The 20730-nt window shown below is 38.4% G+C and overlaps 14 protein-coding genes across 14 annotated transcripts; 9 read left to right on the plus strand and 5 right to left on the minus strand.

Annotated features, from left to right (window-relative positions):
* Window positions 1-568: 568 nt before the first annotated feature.
* Window positions 569-4357, plus strand: ZYRO0D05500g (serine/threonine-protein kinase; the record flags this gene model as incomplete). Its single annotated transcript, XM_002496628.1, has 1 exon — window positions 569-4357. One exon carries the CDS (start codon window positions 569-571, stop codon window positions 4355-4357), a length of 3789 nt encoding a protein of 1262 aa, XP_002496673.1.
* A 437-nt stretch (window positions 4358-4794) lies between these two features.
* On the plus strand, window positions 4795-5907 carry PEX15 (Pex15p; the record flags this gene model as incomplete). Its single annotated transcript, XM_002496629.1, has 1 exon — window positions 4795-5907. The coding sequence occupies one exon, from the start codon at window positions 4795-4797 to the stop codon at window positions 5905-5907; it is 1113 nt and encodes a 370-aa protein (XP_002496674.1).
* A 473-nt stretch (window positions 5908-6380) lies between these two features.
* On the plus strand, window positions 6381-8216 carry TPD3 (protein phosphatase 2A structural subunit TPD3; the record flags this gene model as incomplete). The annotated part of the gene is made up of 1 exon (XM_002496630.1): window positions 6381-8216. The coding sequence occupies one exon, from the start codon at window positions 6381-6383 to the stop codon at window positions 8214-8216; it is 1836 nt and encodes a 611-aa protein (XP_002496675.1).
* A 151-nt stretch (window positions 8217-8367) lies between these two features.
* ZYRO0D05566g (endonuclease III domain-containing protein) lies at window positions 8368-9450 on the minus strand (the record flags this gene model as incomplete). The annotated part of the gene is made up of 1 exon (XM_002496631.1): window positions 8368-9450. One exon carries the CDS (start codon window positions 9448-9450, stop codon window positions 8368-8370), a length of 1083 nt encoding a protein of 360 aa, XP_002496676.1.
* A 258-nt stretch (window positions 9451-9708) lies between these two features.
* NGL1 (RNA exonuclease) lies at window positions 9709-10779 on the plus strand (the record flags this gene model as incomplete). The annotated part of the gene is made up of 1 exon (XM_002496632.1): window positions 9709-10779. The coding sequence occupies one exon, from the start codon at window positions 9709-9711 to the stop codon at window positions 10777-10779; it is 1071 nt and encodes a 356-aa protein (XP_002496677.1).
* Window positions 10780-10945: 166 nt separating this feature from the next.
* ZYRO0D05610g (uncharacterized protein) lies at window positions 10946-11410 on the plus strand (the record flags this gene model as incomplete). The annotated part of the gene is made up of 1 exon (XM_002496633.1): window positions 10946-11410. The coding sequence occupies one exon, from the start codon at window positions 10946-10948 to the stop codon at window positions 11408-11410; it is 465 nt and encodes a 154-aa protein (XP_002496678.1).
* Window positions 11411-11533: 123 nt separating this feature from the next.
* Window positions 11534-12385, minus strand: SYN8 (syntaxin; the record flags this gene model as incomplete). Its single annotated transcript, XM_002496634.1, has 1 exon — window positions 11534-12385. One exon carries the CDS (start codon window positions 12383-12385, stop codon window positions 11534-11536), a length of 852 nt encoding a protein of 283 aa, XP_002496679.1.
* A 179-nt stretch (window positions 12386-12564) lies between these two features.
* Window positions 12565-13890, minus strand: NOP12 (rRNA-processing protein NOP12; the record flags this gene model as incomplete). Its single annotated transcript, XM_002496635.1, has 1 exon — window positions 12565-13890. One exon carries the CDS (start codon window positions 13888-13890, stop codon window positions 12565-12567), a length of 1326 nt encoding a protein of 441 aa, XP_002496680.1.
* A 473-nt stretch (window positions 13891-14363) lies between these two features.
* On the plus strand, window positions 14364-15611 carry DEP1 (Rpd3L histone deacetylase complex subunit DEP1; the record flags this gene model as incomplete). The annotated part of the gene is made up of 1 exon (XM_002496636.1): window positions 14364-15611. The coding sequence occupies one exon, from the start codon at window positions 14364-14366 to the stop codon at window positions 15609-15611; it is 1248 nt and encodes a 415-aa protein (XP_002496681.1).
* A 97-nt stretch (window positions 15612-15708) lies between these two features.
* On the minus strand, window positions 15709-16134 carry RPS15 (40S ribosomal protein uS19; the record flags this gene model as incomplete). The annotated part of the gene is made up of 1 exon (XM_002496637.1): window positions 15709-16134. The coding sequence occupies one exon, from the start codon at window positions 16132-16134 to the stop codon at window positions 15709-15711; it is 426 nt and encodes a 141-aa protein (XP_002496682.1).
* A 598-nt stretch (window positions 16135-16732) lies between these two features.
* Window positions 16733-17047, plus strand: RPP2A (ribosomal P2 alpha domain-containing protein; the record flags this gene model as incomplete). The annotated part of the gene is made up of 1 exon (XM_002496638.1): window positions 16733-17047. One exon carries the CDS (start codon window positions 16733-16735, stop codon window positions 17045-17047), a length of 315 nt encoding a protein of 104 aa, XP_002496683.1.
* A 212-nt stretch (window positions 17048-17259) lies between these two features.
* Window positions 17260-18435, plus strand: CYS3 (cystathionine gamma-lyase CYS3; the record flags this gene model as incomplete). The annotated part of the gene is made up of 1 exon (XM_002496639.1): window positions 17260-18435. One exon carries the CDS (start codon window positions 17260-17262, stop codon window positions 18433-18435), a length of 1176 nt encoding a protein of 391 aa, XP_002496684.1.
* A 162-nt stretch (window positions 18436-18597) lies between these two features.
* SIL1 (Sil1p) lies at window positions 18598-19824 on the plus strand (the record flags this gene model as incomplete). The annotated part of the gene is made up of 1 exon (XM_002496640.1): window positions 18598-19824. The coding sequence occupies one exon, from the start codon at window positions 18598-18600 to the stop codon at window positions 19822-19824; it is 1227 nt and encodes a 408-aa protein (XP_002496685.1).
* A 37-nt stretch (window positions 19825-19861) lies between these two features.
* Window positions 19862-20599, minus strand: OPI10 (Opi10p; the record flags this gene model as incomplete). Its single annotated transcript, XM_002496641.1, has 1 exon — window positions 19862-20599. The coding sequence occupies one exon, from the start codon at window positions 20597-20599 to the stop codon at window positions 19862-19864; it is 738 nt and encodes a 245-aa protein (XP_002496686.1).
* Window positions 20600-20730: the final 131 nt, after the last annotated feature.

Raw genomic sequence — 20730 nt, forward strand, 5'->3', positions numbered from 1 at the left:
CTTGATACCATTCTATACCATTTTATACCATTTGGCATTTCTTGTGTCCATTTAAATCCACAGAAGACGATATAATAGTTTATATTAATTTCATTCTTATTTAATTCTATTTTGTGGCGCGACAGATTTTGTCCGGACCGTAAATCACTGCCGAAATTAACAGTTCCGATTTCTAGACACGTGCCCTAATTTCTGTAAATCCCATAGCCCTAAACGGTCTTTTTTCCCTTCTACTAAAATTGATCAAAGACAACGTAATATTGGCATAACAAGAAGCCATTTGATCCCATTAAACTCATCGTGAACCACAATTCAGCCACTTAAAGGGAGTTCAAGGGTTAAAACATTGATTTATATAATTCACAAAGGTGGATTATCCTATATCGGTATAATAGTTCAGGAGTACTATTGAAGTGGGCCGATAAAGAAGAGTAAAAAGAGCTCAAAAAAAGATTGGTTTCAGTTCAATAGGACCATTGGATAAACGCTCAAGATTCGGAGGCCTTCTTCTCGATAGGTAATTGAAAGCCTTTTTTTTTTAAGAGAAGATTGGTTACCTTCACTCGTTATGCCTTATACTGGGACCCATAATGAATCTGGGGCACCTTGTCATTCGTCTTTAAAGGAAAGACAGTCTAGCTACAATGGTTCACCTAACTTTGTTTCACCGATTTCTTCACATGATAGTTTGGATACCTATAACAATACTTTTTCATCCACTGTTGATACCACTAGCGATAGCAGGTCTGCGAAATACATGCCATACAGGGAACGGGTAGGAAATGGTTCAAATGGTTCAAATGATTCCTTATTAGAAAATGAAGGAAGTAATAAATTGAGTAAAGAATTGCAAAACCAAGGCCCACCAAGGCCCAATCTTTTGGGAAGTCCGGGAAAATCGCAATCGGTAAATTCCTTAGTGTCAAATGCTACAACAGATGTATATATGGATGAATTATATGAATTACCGAACAAATCTACGCATGTCTATTCCTATAATCCTTTATCTCCGAATTCCTTGGCGGTTCGTCTAAGCATTTTGAAACGATCTTTGGAAATTATGATCAAGAATCCTCATATTTTGGAGGCACCACCCATTCGTCCTGAACTTGGTAGGAATCATAGTGATGCTGTAGTACAGCAGTCAGAGACATCTGATTCTAGTAAAACCGTTCAACAGAAGGGTACTGCATCGGCAGCAGCCCTGAAGGCATTCGTCAATAATACCAGTAATAGTTCAGCAAATGCTAGTGCGAATCACACTGCACCTAATACTGCAAATCCTGAGAATCCTTCTTTCTTACCACCAAGTGCTGTTCGTCGTAACTTACAGAGGGCTTCCTCCATGGTTTTCCCTCTAGAATATTTGAAGAAATCCGATCCTATGTGTCGTGAAAGGGAGGATTTGGAAGATTTATTAGTTCTCTTAAACAAGGCATTGGAGGACAACGAATACGAGAATGCTACAGATCTGCATTTGCTCTCTCTTCTAAATATTAATAAATTAATGTTGGGTAAAGAGGGCCAAGAAGAAGATATGCGAACATTACAATTAAAGAAAGCTCTTTTGGACAGTTTGGCAGAACCGTTCTTTGAACATTATCACGAAAAGAGCAGTGATTCTGAAGGCGATAGCGACAATGATAGTGATGGCGATGATGAGGATGAGGAATTTTTAGAACTGCATGCAGGCTCGCAGAGCCCGCTGAACGTGGGGATACCAGGTCATGAATATGGTCGTGTATTGCATACTTTTACTTCAGGTAAAAATGTGGCACCTCAAGCCATTTTCACTTGTTCTCAACAACATCCCTGGGCTTTTAAAGCTGCAAACGATTTAGCTTGTTTGACTTTTGGAGTTTCCAATAATGCCCTGAAGGCTCTTACGCTTTTAGACTTGATTCACACAGATAGTAGAAACTTCGTATTGAACAAGATCATGTCCACTGAGGGGCAAGAATTGGTGTTTTCTGGTGAGGTCGTTGCGATTGCTCAACCTGGAAATGGCACTGGTGGTCCTAATTTAATTTGGGCTTCATTTTGGGCAAAAAGGAAAAATGGTATGCTAGTGTGCGTTTTCCAAAAAGTACCCTGTGACTACGTTGACGTTTTACTGGATGTAGAAGATTATTCCATCAAAAGTGTATCTGGAGGAGGAGAATTGTTCTGGGGTCAAGGTGGCGGTGATTCAGTGAAATCATCCACATCAGAGGATGCTCTCAGTAAGAAAGACGACAGTGGTAATGAAAAAGAACCCCATTTGAATAAAAAGAAGACAGTTAAATTTGTCCATGAGCATCGTGATATTAAGGAAATCAGTGCGTCTCTGGCTCAGTTGATCGATGATGTTTTGCAATCTCGATTGATGGCTGAAGATGATGATCTCTTACCAATGCCCATTAGGGTTGCTAATCATGTTAACGATACGAGATATTTTACTTTAAACAATCTTTCCAATAATATACCCGGTGCCGTTTCGCTGACAATACTCAACGATGAATTAAAATTAAAGATTCACAGTTTACCATATGAAGCTGGGCTGTTTGTAATTGATTCCCATTCTTTGAATTTAATCAGCTCAAATAAATCCATTTTCAAGAACATGTTTGGTCGTCATTTTGCTGATATGGCAGGTAAACCAATTACAAATATCATACCGTCTTTTGCAAACATGATTCAATTTATTAGGGCAAGCCGTCCGTCTCTGAATATAACATCTAGGAAAAATAGAGGTTTGGTCCTTTCGGAACATTTCTTTAGGAAAATTCAAGCTGAGATGAATGGTGATCCTGGAAACTTTTATACTTCTGTGGGTATAGGTGCGTTGCACCGTGATGGGTTCGAGATCAAAGTAGATTTGCAGCTAAGGGTCATGAGCTCCCGGGTTATTTTGTTATGGATAACTCATTCAAGAGATGTGGTTGTTAAGGATTATACGTCCACTCCATCTCAATTACGCATTTTGAAAGAGAACGAATTAGCATACGTTAGTAGCACACCAAGCTCACGTAGCTCTTCAAAAAGGTCTTCCTCCAAGATTTCATTGACTGCATTGAAAGAGATGGCATCTCATTCCACAAGCGCAAATGGTGATTATGACAAGCAAGAATCAACAGATTCACCCAACGATAATGATAATGATAAAAATGAGAAAGATAAAGATAAAGATGAAAAACTTGATAATGATGATAAAGAAGGCACTGCTACCGCGAAAGATAATGATGATGTTGAAAGAAAACCTGGAATTGAAGATGATGAGAAATCTACCACTACCATTGAGAAGTCCTCCCATCCTGTAGATGTAGAAAATGATGGTTCTGTGGATATTGGTAATTCAGAATTGCAACGTAAATTAGAGTTAACCAAGATCTATAGTAGGGATAAGTCGCGTTTTGTTAATGATGGGAATTTCAAATTAGATCAAGACCTGATTAGGAGTATTACATCCATGCCAACTGAAGAGGTAAAATCAGATAATATATCTACACGTTCGGATTCTGCAGAACCAATCTTTTTGCATGCCCCTGTTGACGACATTGGAGCTCAAAAGCATACTAAAAAGTATTCTGATTTTGTTGTTCTACAGAAGATGGGTGAAGGTGCTTATGGAAAAGTTAATTTATGTCTCCATAAGAAGAAAAGGTATATCGTTGTGATAAAGCTAATCATTAAGGAGAGAATTTTAGTTGACACTTGGGTTAGAGATAGAAAGTTAGGGACTATACCTTCAGAGATTCAGATCATGGCTGCGTTGAATAAGCATCCTGATGGTAATATATTGACGTTGATAGATTTTTTTGAAGATGACGATTATTATTACATTGAAACACCAGTTCATGGTGAGACAGGTTGCATTGATCTATTTGATTTGATTGAATTGAAGACAAACATGACAGAATATGAAGCTAAATTAATTTTCAGGCAAGTCGTATCAGCTATAAGGCATTTGCACAGTCAAGGAATTGTTCATAGGGACATAAAGGATGAGAACGTAGTGGTGGATTCCAAGGGATTTGTCAAATTAATCGATTTTGGATCTGCGGCTTATGTAAAAAGCGGACCCTTTGACGTCTTTGTTGGAACCATAGATTATGCGGCACCAGAGGTACTAAGTGGAGAACCTTTTGATGGTAAGCCTCAGGACATTTGGGCTATTGGTGTTCTATTGTACACTATAGTCTTTAAAGAAAATCCATTTTACAATATTGATGAGATTTTGGAAGTAAATTTGAAATTTCATGGAACGAAAGGTGTGAGTGAGGAGTGCATCAATTTGATAAAGATGATTTTGAATAAAAATCCTTCGCAAAGACCAACAATTGATGAAGTTTACAATAACGAGTGGTCACAGATTTAATTTATTGTAATATTTTAATACTAATAATTTTATTTTATTTTATTTTATTGATGATTGTTCTTATTTTAACGGGAAGTTGGGTCTTTCCCGTACCTAAATAGATAATATTCTTTATTTGAAATAAATGGAATATTTTGATTCAAAATTTAATGTTTTGTTCCCTAGAATGATTCTTTGGGAACCTACACAGAAAACTTGAGTAAGATTTTTACGTAATATTATTCAACACTAGATAGAATATACAGAATGTTGTAGCACAATTTAAGATATACTTATATGAGGTTATCTATTTTATATTATTTTATTTCACTATGACATGTATTTTATACTGGAAGACTTCTATACAAAATCCGAAAGCGTGCTGTTGACACTTTAAACAAAGGTTGACTCCATTAAGAAACTACTTCATCCATTACTCACTACTCAAGACTACCACAATGGCAACAGCCAATGGAATGAATGGTATTTCACATCCCCCAGTAGCAACTACGCTTGATGAGTTGTTGAAAGATGATAAGTTTGGGTTTGAAGAGTCGCCAGTGTCGAACAGGAACTACAATGAAGGACAGCTATACCAACTGTGTTTAGCGTCTTTCATAAGGGGTGATTCCAAGGATTGTCTAGAGAAAATGTACGAATTTGGCTTTTTAGAATCGCAAATATTAGCTGAGAACGATCAAGTGTACGCATTATTCCAAGGTGCCTGTGATGCCATCAAGAATTTCAACAGTCTAGGAACTAATTTGCAAAAAGTGATTAGAGCGACGTTTACTGGTGATACCAATCACCTTGAGAATCACATTGCTGGTAAACCAAGATCATTTGAAATTGCCATCTTAAACAGATATTACAGATGTTGCGCCAAAGTGCTGCAGATGGATTCAGCTGTCAATGGACCCCAAATTAGTTACTTGGAGACCAAGGTAAGGAATGATATTGATAAACACAGCAGCGTACCATTATTTCAAGATCCAGAGTCTATCGTGGAACTAGAACAATTGGCCGAAACGTACATTTTTCACATCCTAGTAGGACTAATGCATAAACAAGTCTCCTCATATCTTTACAAAAGGCTTTGTGAATCTGCCTCTGGTCTCTCTGACAATTTAAACAATATTATTGGAAACGGAAAGACAGTAGAGCAAAGGATATTAGAACGATTGGAGTCTAAAGAACGAAAATCCAAGAAGTCTCGCAGTATAACTAGCTCATCACGACCCCATAGAGATACGACTACTACTGAAAAAAAATTACCTAGCCCAGAATCACCAAAACAAGTTCAACAATTCCAGGAGCATGATCAGCAGCAGGGGCAAGGACAAGGGCAGGAGCAGCAATTACAGGCGGCACCTAAATGGCTCCACATATGTTACAGATATATCAACAGGTTTAAATTTTCCCGCCAGACCCTAGTAATAGCTCTACTGTTGCTGTTACTATCTGCAAGAAAAATCAGGGGAATATCGAGAATACCTAATTACATTGCGCAAACTACAAGAGCTGCTGCACCCCATCTCCGAAACTTACTAAGACTTTTATCGAGCATTTAGACGCTGTACTATATACTAATGATTATGATGATATGAAGATAATCCTCGAGAGATCCCGAAACTACTCTCCCTCACAATAAAAACCTCAGGTATCTGGTAAAAATATTCAATCAATGGTATATCTATCCAGCTCTTCGAATTTTAACCATTTAATTTTAAATATTTGGTACAAAGAAGATGTCAGTATTATCGTCACTAATTACGAATTTATATTACCCGGACAACTAAAGGATGGGAAAAAACAAAGGGGGGCCCAAGACAAGTAATACAAATCAAAGATAACCTGCTATATAGCCAACTCCAAAGGCAAGAGTTGAAGGAAAATTTAAATTCAATAAAGGTCCTTATAAAGCTCCTGTGTGGAGGTTTTCACCATTAAAAATTAATTGATATAAAATTCAGAAGTTTTGTTTCATCTACCCTTGTCAATTTTCCATTCGAATAGCAAATTCACTACTATAAACTAAAAAACCATGGCTACTGAGACAGCTGATGACAATAGTCTTTATCCATTGGCATTGCTTATGGATGAATTGAAGCACGATGATATCGCCAATCGTGTAGAGGCGATGAAGAAGTTAGATACAATTTCAGTGGCGTTAGGCCCAGTGAGAACTAGAGAAGAGTTAATTCCATTCCTAGTGGAAGTTGCTCAGGATGACGAAGATGAAGTTTTTGCAGTTTTATCGGAGGAGCTAGGTAAATTTGTGCCATACGTTGGCGGGCCTGAGTATGCTACGATTTTGCTGCCTCCATTAAACATTTTGGCATCTACAGAAGAAACCCTTGTCAGAGAGAAAGCGGTAGATTCTTTAAACCAAATTGCAGAGCAGTTGTCTCAAGAACAATTGTTCCACGATTTTATTCCATTGATTCAACATTTAGCGGACGCAGATTGGTTTTCGTCTAAAGTTTCAGCATGTGGTCTTTTTAAAGCCGTTATTGTTCGTGTTAAGGACGATTCTTTGAGAAAGGAGCTTTTATCTCTTTATTTACAATTAATTCAAGATGATACTCCTATGGTAAGAAGAACTGCGGCCAAAAATCTACCTCTTTTGATCGATCTACTCACCCAAAATCTGGATCTTTCAACCAATGAAGATTGGGACTACATATCGAGCATGTTTCAAAAGATTATCAATGACAATCAGGATTCGGTGAAATTCTTAACCGTCAATACATTGATTTCTATTTTGCAATTTTTTAACGCCAAGAAAGACTATTCGCATACCCAAGATCTTTTGGAATCTTCTAAAAAATTAATTGGCGATGAAGCATGGAGAGTTCGTTACATGGCTGCTGATAGGTTTGATGATTTAGCTTCTCAATTCGAAGGTCATGACGTGTATATTGGAGAGTTGGTACAACCATTTCTAACCCTTTGTGAAGATAATGAAAGTGATGTGAGGAAAGCAATTGCTAAACAACTCCCTGGATTTGCATCTTTAGTCAAGGATCCATCTGTGGTTTCAAATAAGATACTGCCTGCAGCACAAAGTTTGAGTATGGATGAAAGCGAAATTGTAAGAGCTTCTTTGGCTGTAACTGTAACAAATTTGGTATCCTTAATGACTAAAGAGGAAGCTATCGACCATTTGCTACCAATATTATTAAACATGTTGAAAGATGAATTCCCTGAGGTACGTCTAAACATCATTGCTAATTTGAAAGTGGTTAATGACGTGATAGGTGTAGATTTGTTATCAGAATCGTTATTACCGGCAATTACAGAATTGGCTAAGGATGTAAATTGGAGAGTTAGAATGGCAATTATTGAGTATGTGCCAATTTTGGCGCAACAGTTGGGTGTACAATTTTTCGATCAACAGTTAAGTGATTTGTGTTTATCATGGTTATGGGATACCGTTTACTCCATCAGAGAAGCTGCTGTTAACAATTTGAAGAAACTAACAGAAATTTTTGGAAGTGATTGGTGTCGCGAAGAGATAATTTCCAAGCTTTTAAAATTCGATTCTCAATTATTGGAAAATTTCGTTTACAGATTTACGCTTCTAGCGGCTTTGACTACACTTGTGTCTGTAGTGGATAAGAAAGTGATTGCTGAAGATATTTTACCATTTGTATCACGTCTGGCGGATGATTCTGTTCCAAACATTAGATTTAACACAGCCAAATCTTACGCAAAGATCGTGGAACGTTTAAGCCAGGACAGTAACTACAGTGGCTTGATCAAGCATACCATCTTGCCCTCTTTAGAGAAATTACGCCAAGATGAAGATTTCGATGTGAAATATTTTGCCAATCAAAGTCTGGAGAAATGCAATATTACCTTGTGGATGCGAAATTAAAATGGAACTTGCGAGTCTTTAAGTTTATTTCTCTTGAAACAAAACGAAATTAATTATAAACATTGACAACGAATTCAGATTAAACTATGTACAGCGGAGATATCCATATAAACGCATATTTTGTTGAAATTGTAATAGTATTTACAAACCTTCACTCCACATCTTTTTTATTTAAATCCCAGTATTCCAACCATTGGGAAAAATCCCCTCTTGTAGCACGACCTTCAGTTTTAGCTTTTTTATTCATTATCTTTGGATCAACAGCATTACAAACGTCATTTGCCAAACATAAATCACACCTTTTTCCTCTTGACATGCAAATTACCTGACCGAATCCAACCAATAACGGATTGATTTCATACCACAATTCTCGAGGTAACCACGATTCTAATTGTTTCCTAGTATGTTCTGGAGTCTTGCATTTCTTGGCATCAACCCATCCCCACATTTTACATAACCTATCGACGTGAAGATCAACACCAATCCCATCCATTTTACCCCAAGCCTTTTGCAATGCTAGTATCCCCATCTTGGGCCCTACACCAGGAAGAGATAATATACCTGGTAGATCCGTTGGTATATCAGAGTCAAATGTATTAACTAAGATTTGTGCCATTTGCTTCACATATTTTGCCTTCCTTGTATGAAATCCAACAGATTTAATCAATTCATCCAACTTCTTCTCATCAATCCTAAGTAATGTCTCTAAAGTAATACCTTGAGTGATCTTAAACTCTTCCATCGAATATTGCATAATATTTTCCATTGCCTGTGCAGTAACTTCATCCTTTGTCTGTGAAGAGAGCATTAAAGCTGTTAAAAGTTGTAATCGATAATTTTTAGGCTCAATATCCACTTGTTCAATACCGCAGTGACCGCTAACTGTTATTGGCAATGATGCACAACCAACGGTATCCACAGGTGTCATCAGTTTAGATCTCATCAGCCTAATTTTACAGTAAATCGTCTTGAAATTGCTTGGTAATGGTTCGCATCCAGGTCGAGATACGAATATGCTTGAGTCTAGGGGTCGACTCCAACGTTCTGGAGAATCATCTGTCAGTTCTTTAATGTACTGGAAATATGCTTTAGAATCTAAGTTTTTGATATAATCCACATCAGGGTTCACTTGCTGATGCATCAGCTTTGGCTTCTTTTCAAAATACTTGGATTTCACTTCAGCTCCTTCTATGGATACTTCCACATGTTCACGTTCACGTTTAACTCTACCCATCTCATAATGATTACCAGCAGGTCAAAGGCCGGTATAGTGAATTAGTACCTCGAACAGTTTTAAGATCGATCTTCGTTCATCGAACATCCTCGCTCTTAAGTTATCACCTGTTTTTGAAAAGAACAAACCAAACCCAAAAAGTTTCTAGATTAGAGCTCTTTGAGAGCTTCTAACGGCTTAAATAAAGATTTTAAACTGATTCTACAGGTCTGAATTCATATAATTGCTATTTCTCTCGTGTCCCTACTTCCCCTAAACATGACATTAGGACGTTTGTTAATACCAGTAAGGTCAAGTATACCTGGGTCCAATCCTGCTAAACTGAGTGTTCTGACCTACAATATGCTCTCACCCTACTATATGTGGCCTCAAGTCTATACGTATGTCCCAGATGAGTACAAGAAATGGAATTACAGACACAAGCTGCTGCAAAAAGAAATTCTGGGACTCTACAGAGCAGATATTATGTGCTTACAAGAATTGACATCACTTGATTATCAGCAGTACTGGAATAAGGTTTTAATGGAGAAATATAACTATGGTTCGAAATATATTGCCAAACCGCCGCCAAAATATTGGGAGAGATCTCTTAGTGAGATGGATGGCGTTGGTGTCTTTTACGATCTCAACAAATTCGACTACATCTCATCGACAGGTATTTATTTGAATGATCTTTTTGGTACATTCGATTTAAAGGAGCAGAATTATTTGGAGCATAAAATGTTACAGCTAACTGATGGACAGGGAAACCCCATGGAGAAAATGACACTTTCTGATGTTCTCAAGGGCCGTAATCAAGTGTGCATGTTTGTTTCCTTGAGACACAAGGCTACAAATACTTTCCTAATTGTTATCAACACCCATTTATATTGGAAATACGATGAAGTTAAATTGGCCCAATGTATGATTATTATGAGACGATTGAGTAAAATAATTAAAGACCTACTGATTGGTGTACAGGATACGACCTACAACAAGGTTAAAATAATCTTTGCAGGTGATATGAATTCATCAAGAGACTCTTTGGTGGTCAAATTCCTCAAGGGTGATCCTGTGAGTCATGAAAATTTGAAGTTAATCAACCCAATGCGACCCTATCTAAACAGGGTTCTGTACGACAACATTCCAGAGGATTTGTTTGTCCATACATGCTTCTCAGGTAAATTAAAGGGAATTTTCGACTACATCTGTTATCATAGCGATGATTTGGCTCCGAGGAAGGTTTTGGGAGTATCTGATGATTTAAAGATTGATCCAGAAATGGGATTACCAAATGCATCACATCCAAGCGATCACATCCCAATCATGATGGAATTCCAACTACTATAGAGACCTCATATTTGAACCTAAGACCATGCTCTCATTGATTTTTGTCAATGCACGTTAATAGTGAGTCGGTGAAAAATTTGTGACGCAAAGGCTTAATGAACTCTTCTCTAATGAACAATCTTTCTCGAGGAAACAAGAGGTTAACTGAATCAAAACCAGTTTGACGATGACTGTAATGACGCCGACTCAAAGTTATGCGGAAATGTCAGGAATACCGAATTACATGATTTCAGACGGTAATCAAGCTCAATTGCAACAGGTTCATCACGATGATCCCATTAGTAGGAATGCTCGAATAAGGTTAGATTACAAGAAGTCCTTCCAAGACGACCTAATATTTTTTCCTGAACCCAAAAATGAAAATTTATCGATGATTGATACCAATTTTGTGTTCCAGAGACCACAGCATAAAGACCAACATAATAGTCAAAAGGATAATTTAGTACTCCTGATGGCCTTGAAAAGGCAACAACAGCAACAACAACAGTTTTACCAAAATCAGTTAGCCATGCGTAAGGGAGCCAATGATACCTTTTATCATCAACCGCTACAACATGAACAGCATTATGGGGAAAATTACATGTCCCCGCAAAACGTTTACAACTACATGAATTTGAGGGCAAGAGGATAATGACACTGTAACGATAGTAGTAATAATAATGATAATGATCGTAATAACGTTGTTTTATTAATTTATACTATAACTCCTCCTCATAGGAAGTGTTCTTTCGTTTTATTCTTTAAAATACAACGCTCACAGTACTGCCAGTAGCAGAATTAGTATTAGTATTAATACCACGATGGTAAAGCAAGGTCCATTTTCTCTAGCACTTCTTTCAAAACTTTTTAACCGCCTTTTAGCTCTATCCAAATTACGACCGCCGTTGTCCAAAAGACTTTCTAAATCGTGTAAAACTTGATCATTTTGTTCGTTAACTTCATCATTGATACTTAGGGAAATTCCATGTGTAGTTCTTATCGATCCGGATAATCTTTCCAATTGCGAATCTTGTTCTAATAACTGTTGTTGTTGCTGAATGAAAAGATCCTGATTTGAAACTTGCGGTGATATTACAGACGTCGTCTGTTCTAGTGCATTGGAAGAATCAAATAATTTTTGCCTCTCTTGTTCAATGTCATCAATATTAGCGTTTTCATTACCACTTGGTTGATCGGGTTCATCCTTGTATGGTACGAAATTTTGATTTGGGTCCTCTTCATAACTTACTAGATTATCATCCCTAAATCTAACTTTCTTGGTAGTATCTCGAAATGTGGAATTAGCACTCGTTATACTACTCCCATCAGTAATCGTTATAGGTGCTGCCTTTCTCTGGGGTATTTGAAACTGGTACAATTTAATATCAACTGCCTCATCTGGTATATCCGTTAAAATATCGTTATAATTCTTGGCGTATTCCTCCAGTTCTTCAAATGAATTTTCATTGGCTTCATTTAATGAATCTAACACTTTATTAAGTTGCTTCTTTAAATTGACGTTATCATTATTGGATGGTTCGATCTTTAACACGGTGACTAGTCTTTTACGTTCTTCTACAATATCAACGAGCCTATCTAACTCATAAGAAAGTTGCAAGGATTCCATACCAATACTTATACCGTCTTATGGTTGAGTATTTCCTTCCATGTATATATGTTTTAAGGTTGTATGTATGTTAAAGGACCTCGCACGAGAAACCTTAGGACCGCATCGCAGATCATCTGAAGGTCAAATATCAAACTATTCAATACCTATTTTACACTATTTATTGGATTGTAATTACTTTATTTATTATTCTTCTTATGAGCTTGAGATCTCTTAGTGACTCTGCCTGACTGGGATCTCTTCTTTCTCTTCTTCAAGATTGCTGATGGTTTAGAATCCGCCTTTGATGCTCTTATACCTTCAACTGTAATTTCCTTACCCAACTGAGCAGAATCTGCCTTGTTTAACACTTTCTTGGCTCTACCTAATTTTGTCTTATGGGAATCACTCAACTTATTCATGATACCATTTTGTTTTAACGACTGAGCACCGTTCTTATTACTGGATTTCTTCAAATTCCTGCATCTGGTAACACGTAACTTTCTTGATTTACCATTCGATTCCAACGGCTTATCATTTAACAACAGGGCTTTGCTCACATTGGGGAAATCCTTGAACTGAACATAGGCAAAGCCTTTACCCATGTTAGTCTTTGGATCTCTAATGATACGAACGTATTCAATTTCACCACAGGAACCGAAATGTCTCCAAAGACTTTCCTCATCCTCTTCAAAATCCAAGTTTCCAACGAATACCGATCTTTTGTTATCATGTTTAGCTGGATGAGTGACAGAATCCACTCTTAGGTGACGATCCACAAACACTTGACCGTTGAGACGCGAGCAAACGGATGATACCGAATTCTTGTTCTTGTAAACCACGTATGCATTGACAGATCCTCGAGATTTGTGTAATTTTTGTTGTACAAAGGCAACTTTACGTGGTAATGGTACTTCAAAGGAAATAGATCTGAATCTAATGCTTTCAAGACCCTTTTCATCTTGGAACAATTTTTTGAACTGACGGTGAAGAGACTTATTTGGAATCACATCAGCTGGCACATTACCAACGAATACTGTTCTCTCAGCCTTTTCCAACTCATCTTCCTTGAGATCAATCTTTTTAGCACCTTCTTGCGGACGTTCATCTTGTTGTGGTTTTTCAGCCTGTTTATCTGCGTCACCTGCATCTTCTGCAGGCTCTTGGTCCATCAGTTTAGCGAAATACCTTTCCTCCAATCCTTCATCCTCATCGCTGTGGCGTTTTTTCGATTGTGATTTGGGTTTGGATTCAGGCAGTGGTTCAGGCAGTGGTTCAGGTGCTTGTTCCTCTTCAGATTCTTCTTCAGATTCTTCTTTACTTTCCTGCTCAGACTGCTGCTCAGGTTCCTTTTCTGATTCACTCTCATCCTTCTTAGCTGGCAAGTCTGGTAGAACTGTTCTTTTCCTTGCATTCACAACATTCTTATCAATGGGTCCACTCGATGTACTAAACAATTTGCCCACACTAGACTCTATTTTTGCATCATTTACACTACCGAAAAGGTTTTCCACAGAAGAAGACATGGCAAATTTAGCTAAAGATCTTACTATGGCTCGAAACAGCTTCTTTAACCGCCTTTATGAGCTGCGATGAGCTGCGATGAGCTTCTTTATATGAATAGTTTCTTGATACTACGGGCCAATATTTGAAAAATTTTCAGAATCACGTGATATTTACCTCCCCAAATCTTGCTCCAAATAAACCAATTAGCCGCTGAGCGTTTCTGAGAGCCCTCATATTTGTTCTCGACAATGCAAAGATGCTCTAGTGCATTTCACTAGTTTGTTTTATCTCTCCCTTTTGCCCAATTAAACCTCTGTTTTGGTTTAACATGGATTTAAGAGTCCCCTTTACAAGAAAATCTAAAGTTGTACCAACATTAAACAACAAACAAAGGCAAAAAAGGAAGCAAGATTGATAGATCTTCAACTTACCCCCGTCAGATTAACGGTATTGATTGAATTACGAATCAAGCTATTGCCAGACACAAGTTTGGATGGATTCACACCGGGATAATATAAATACTGATCAAGAAGAACAGAAAAACGTTTCTAGTAGAGTAGCTTCGAATAATAATAATAACAATTATAACGAGAATCTCTTAGATTATTATATTCCAAGTGATGCTGATACAGAGAAAATGAGTGAAGAAGCAGATAATGGGAATCAACATCCGAAATTGGAGGAATTAGTTGAAAACAAGAGAACTAATATTGATATGGATGATAAAGAAGAACCTGAATCTAAGAGACCAAAAACTGATTCACAAGTACCTCAGGAGTCACAAGCGTCCGAGACAACGGCAATTCCCGACGATGAAGGTGATGTGGAGGAAGATGTAGAAGAAGAGGCCGAAGAAGAAAGTAGTGAACACAAGACGGCGAATGTTAAAGGTACAGGCGCAAGCGTAAGTGTAGATGCAGATGCAGACGTTGATGTAGAAGAAGAAGAAGAAATTGAAGAGATGGGAGAAGAGGAAGAAGAGGAAGATTCAAAAGAACGTGAGATTTCTAAACGTTTTTCGTCAATGCTATCACCCATTGAAATGGAGGAACAACGACAAACTGCATTACAGGAGATTACGGATATAGAATACAAATTTGCCGAACTGCGTCAAAGGTTATTCGAAAACAAAATACTTAGATTAAAGACAGAGCTACAAATGTGTGTGGAGGGATCACATCCGAGATTACAAACTTATTACCAAAAAATCGCATCGATAAGGGATCACAAACTTAAAAGAGCCTATCAAAGGCAAAAATATAACATGCAATGCATCGATACAGAGACAAGAGCAACAAGAACACACATTCACCAGGATTTCCTTAGAAAAGCTAGTGATCTACGCAGCAAACTGTTAACAGATACTACCCAAACTTGGTATGATATCAATAAGGAAAGAAGGGAGATGGATATAGTTGTTCCCGAAGTGAATTATCACGTACCTGTGAAACTAGCAGGCAAGACATTGAGTTGTATTACTGGTTATGCGGGTCCCGCACAACAGCGGTATCCCGGTGAACCTCTACCGGAAGATTTAGAATGTGAAAATATTACATTCAAATATCGTTCCAATGCGGTGGATAAGTTGGAGGTAATCGTTGACCGTATGAGACTCAACAACGAATTAAGCGATTTGGAAGGTTTGAAAAGATATTTCCATGGGTTCCCCGGTGCACCGAATCTAAGCGGCTTAAGAGATTCCGAAATATATGATGATTTACTACGTTTACAAAATAGATAATAATATAATTATTATTATTTGTTATCGTTTTCTTTATACGTAGTTAATACTATAAAACAGTACAAAAAATTAGCTCTCCAAGCTAAAAGGAAACACCTTATTTCAAAGGCATGAAACGAGAAGTGGTAGCACCGGCTCTACCATGTCTCACAGGAGTGTAAGAGATGGAAAATTCAGCCAAGTAGTGACCAACCATTTCTGGTCTGATTTCCACTTGGTTGAAAACCTTACCGTTGTAGACACCGACGACGGAACCAATCATTTCTGGGAAGACGATCATGTTTCTCATGTGAGTCTTGACAACATCTGGCTTTTCGTTTTCAGGAGCAGCCAATTTAGCAGCTCTCAATTTCTTCATGAAACGAGCTGGCTTGTGACCTAACCCACGGGCGAATCTTCTTCTGATTCTAGCAGGTGCCAACTTGATGAACTCTTCATTTGACATAGTCAAGAGTTGTTCCAAATCGACACCTCTGTAGGAGTAAGTTCTGAAAGTTCTCTTCTTTGGGGCAGTGGTGGACATCCTTGGCTTCTCTGTGATTTCTCACCTTAAGATTTCAATATTGTAGTAATGCAACTTTTTGATTACTTTGACTATTACTTAGTTGTACTTTGTCACTGAAACTTTTCAGGTCTGAGTCGCATCGCTGCGTCGGGCCCCTTGCCCGGGAAGCCAGGCTAGAGTTAGGCGGGAGCCATGCGGAATCCAGGCGGAATCCAGGCGGAAGCTAGGTGGAGGCTAAGCGAGGGCTAGGCAGAAGGTAGACGGAGCGTTGCTCCGGGAGTTAGACAGAGACAAAGCGGATTCTGGTGGGAAGCTCGCTCGGTCGAGTTCGCGTCGTCCCCACGCATAAGAGTTCGAGTGACTGTTCCCATAAAGCTAAACACCACATACATAGAATGACTTTTTTTTATCCGTTATGGAGGAGCTGCAGATTCCCTCTCACTACATTCCATTGACTCCCGGTGTCCGCCTGGCAGGACGCAGACGCACTACACAGTTGAAATTTCAACACCTTACCGACCTATCGATAACGATAGTGGTGATTGGTAGTGTTAGGTTTTACGAGGACAATTCATCTAAATTTAATAGACGAATTCAGCCAAGATATCATAAAAAAATGAAGTACCTAGCTGCTTATTTGTTGTTGAATGCTGCTGGCGCTGAACCAAGTGCCGAAAAGGTGAAGGCTGTTTTGTCTTCCGTTGGTATTGAACCAGAAGAAGAAAAGGTTGGCGCTCTATTGACCTCCCTTGAAGGTAAGAACGTCGATGAATTGATCGCTGAAGGTAACGAAAAATTGTCATCAATTCCTTCTGCTGGTCCAGCTCCAGCTGCAGGTGCTGCTGGCGGTGACGAAGCTCCAAAAGAAGAAGCTAAGGAAGAAGCTGCTGAAGAATCTGACGATGAAATGGGCTTCGGTTTGTTTGATTAAGGAGTGTAAATTGTCTATTTTGTAATAATCGTATAGTTAATCTTACTAGTGCATATTACGAGGTGTATTTCATTTATTGTAGTTACTGTGTGTTCTTGGTGCTTATTCATCGATGAAGCCACAGTTTGTTCATCTGATGACATAAAAAGGCCATAGATTTGAGCTCATCTCATCTCATCTCATCACAACTAGAATAGCATATATCATTCGTTATGGTTTTAAAAGCTACTGACAAGTTCGCCACAAAGGCAATTCATGCTGGTGCTCACGTTGATGTTCACGGTTCCGTTATTGAACCTATTTCATTGTCGACCACTTTCAAGCAAAGTGCTCCCGCCCAACCATTAGGTGAGTACGAGTATTCTAGATCTCAAAATCCAAACAGAAAAAACTTAGAAGATGCTATTGCTTCATTAGAAAACGGTAAGCATGGGCTAGCCTTTTCATCAGGTTCTGCTACTACAGCCGTCATTCTTCAATCTCTACCTCAGGGATCTCATGCAATTTCCATTGGTGATGTGTATGGTGGTACCCATCGTTACTTTACTAAAGTTGCCAACGCACACGGTGTGGATGTATCTTTCACCAATGAATTGGTCAAGGATTTGCCATCTTTGGTCAAACCAAATACTAAATTGTTGTGGATCGAGTCACCAACTAATCCAACTCTTCAAGTTACAGATATTGCATTGGTGAACAAAACCGTTAAAGAATTGAACAAGGATATTTTAGTCGTTGTCGACAACACTTTCTTATCCCCATACCTGTCCAACCCATTGGACTTTGGTGTTGATGTTGTGGTCCACTCTGCCACCAAATACATTAATGGTCACAGCGATGTTGTTCTTGGTGTGCTTGCCACTAACAGCACTGAATTATACGAAAGATTACAATTTCTACAAAATGCTATTGGTGCTATCCCATCACCATTTGATGCTTGGTTAGCTCACAGAGGTTTGAAGACTTTGCACTTGCGTGTTAGACAGGCTGCTACTACCGCTACTAAAATTGCAGAATTTTTACAATCCAATGATAGGGTCATTGCTGTCAACTATCCTGGTTTAGCCTCCCATCCTAGCCATGATGTTGTTCAAAGACAACACCGTGATGGCCTTGGTGGTGGTATGATCTCCTTCAGAATTAAAGGTGGTGCTGAAGGCGCTGCTAAGTTTTCTTCCAACACTAGACTATTTACACTTGCAGAATCTCTAGGTGGTATTGAATCTCTACTGGAAGTTCCTGCGGTAATGACTCATGGTGGTATCCCCGAGGATCAAAGAGAAGCAAGTGGTGTTTACGACGATTTGATTAGATTATCTGTTGGTATTGAAGATACTGAAGATTTGCTCGAAGATATCAAACAAGCTCTAAAGAGTGCTTCCGCTTAATAGATAGATTTAATAGAGACGGTTTCTATATGTTTATATATACACATAAAGTTCCTAGTGAAAGTTAGTTATATACACGTTTACGTTTATCTTATCGCGAGTTAAAGACTCGATCAAGTACTAACCACTCTTAAGGCCAGGGCGACAGGTTGAATACTCTAGATGAAGCTCTTACCGGTGGCAATAGTTGGGTTAACTAATATACTCCCCATTTTAGCCAATCCTATTAAAGCTACATTATCACCAGAATCTAACACTGTGGAAACCTCAAGCCTCTACGTGGGAGACAGTTTAGTGTGTAATCAAGAAGGTTGTTATCCTAAATTATTCGAAGCCGATAACGATTGGAAAACTGTAAAAGAAGGGCAAGTGTTACCAGGAGGGCTAGATATTAGAATGAATTTGGAAACTGGTTTAAAAGAAGCTAAGTTGTCGGACAATACTGCACACACGGATACTCCAAACGATGCTAATGCTGTGGTACCTGTATCAGCTCCATCAGAAGATACAGAATACTATGAATTTACTAATGATTTCGAAACCGTTGATAAGCTTCTACAAAATTTACACAGCAGTGAAGAGGTTGTGAAATTAGAGAATAAACTTGATGATTTGATAGTTTTTGCTCATGACTACAAGCATGGTTCCAAGATTATTACACATGAGTTTGAGCTATTGAGAAATATTGCTCTACAGCAGCAGCTGCCTACATCCATTAGAGAATTAGGAGTTAGAATGATTGTGAGTTGTCTGAGAAATAACCCTAAATCCATCGAATATGTGCAAGATACCCATCCAGAATTTGTTCATCAAGTTTTCCAAGAGTTGGAGAACGGTGTTGAAGTTTCTAATCCTGCACCTAGTACTATAGCATTGGCAAAGAGGTACCTTTCAGTGTTAGACGAACTTCTTTCTTCCACTTATCATTTCACGAAGGATCAAATGTTAACTTTAAAAAAGATATATGAAATTCAGGATAAACAGATCAGAATCAAAGTATTGGAATTGATTTCAAAATATTTTGGTCCCACCCAGCAACCTCATTTGAATAAAAGAGACATTGTAGATACAGCTCCAAACGTCAGCGAATGGGCTCAAGAGTTACAAAAATGGATTCAAGATGATGGTATTGATGAAATCCACACGAGGAAGTTCTTTAACAGTTTGTACAATATCAAGACTCAGTTGGGATCAGATATCAAGGTAGATTCGTCATTCATCAATTGGCTTTCCCATGAAACTGAAAAAAGGAAACAAAATGTTGAGAATCAAAACCAGAATAGAGATTTAGAACAGGATTCCTTCGATAAAAGATTGATCGAAAGTAGACATTTAGTCTTTGGTAATCCAATGGCACATCGTGTAAAGCATTTCAACGACGAGTTGTAGATTTTTATATATATATACATATGTCACCTGAAGATATCTAAGAACTAGTAACCTCGTCTAAAAAGTTACCATCATTTGCCAGCCGACTCTTGAACTTTTCCCACCAAGTGTCAAACCTTTTGATGGAAACGTTACCAGCGGAATCCAGAAATCCCGACAGATAGTTATATGCATGTTGTACAATCTTACCCGCCAACTCTTGAGTCAGGATAGGGTACACATTAGCCAACTTACCAACGGTGTTAATACCACGATTGCTGTCTCTAGAGAGAACAAGGGAGGATGTATCATTTTTCTGTAATTGCTGCTGTTGCTTCCACTGCTCTATCGTTGCCATACCTTGATCCCTTGGTTCTATTGAAATTCCAATGATTAATTCCGAGATGTTGTGTAATCCATTGAATTGCCTGTCAGCTGCAGCACCAGCAGCAGCAACGTCTTCATCTTCCATATCAATTTCACCTAGTCCATCTACTCCATTCCCAGTCGTACCTCGAGAAACATCACCATTGGGCAATCTCACCTTAAATATGGCACTTGGCTTCTCTGCACCTAGGTAACCAAACAGTTGAAAGTCTTCAGTTGGTCCTAATTTGAAATAGACAGTTGAAACGAAATTTTCTGGGAAAGTAACATTCGGTAGTATGAATAGTGTTATATGTGAATAAGATTTGGGTTTCGTAGATGAAAGCACAATAGTGTGCTGAAGGCCATTAGAATTGGGCACTTCCGTCGAAAGTTGTAGTGGATTACCAGAGGCAATAGCGGCAAACATGATCCCAGTGGCTTGAGTCAGTGAGGTGGATTTGTTGAATAAGTAGAGTCGGTCAGGTTCCTTATAACCCTTGAGATAAGGACCTGTGTAGGCTCGAACTATCGAGAACTTTCTTCCGATTCTGCACACGT

The sequence above is a fragment of the Zygosaccharomyces rouxii genome, assembly GCF_000026365.1.
Source record: "Zygosaccharomyces rouxii strain CBS732 chromosome D complete sequence".
Taxonomy (NCBI): domain Eukaryota; kingdom Fungi; phylum Ascomycota; class Saccharomycetes; order Saccharomycetales; family Saccharomycetaceae; genus Zygosaccharomyces; species Zygosaccharomyces rouxii.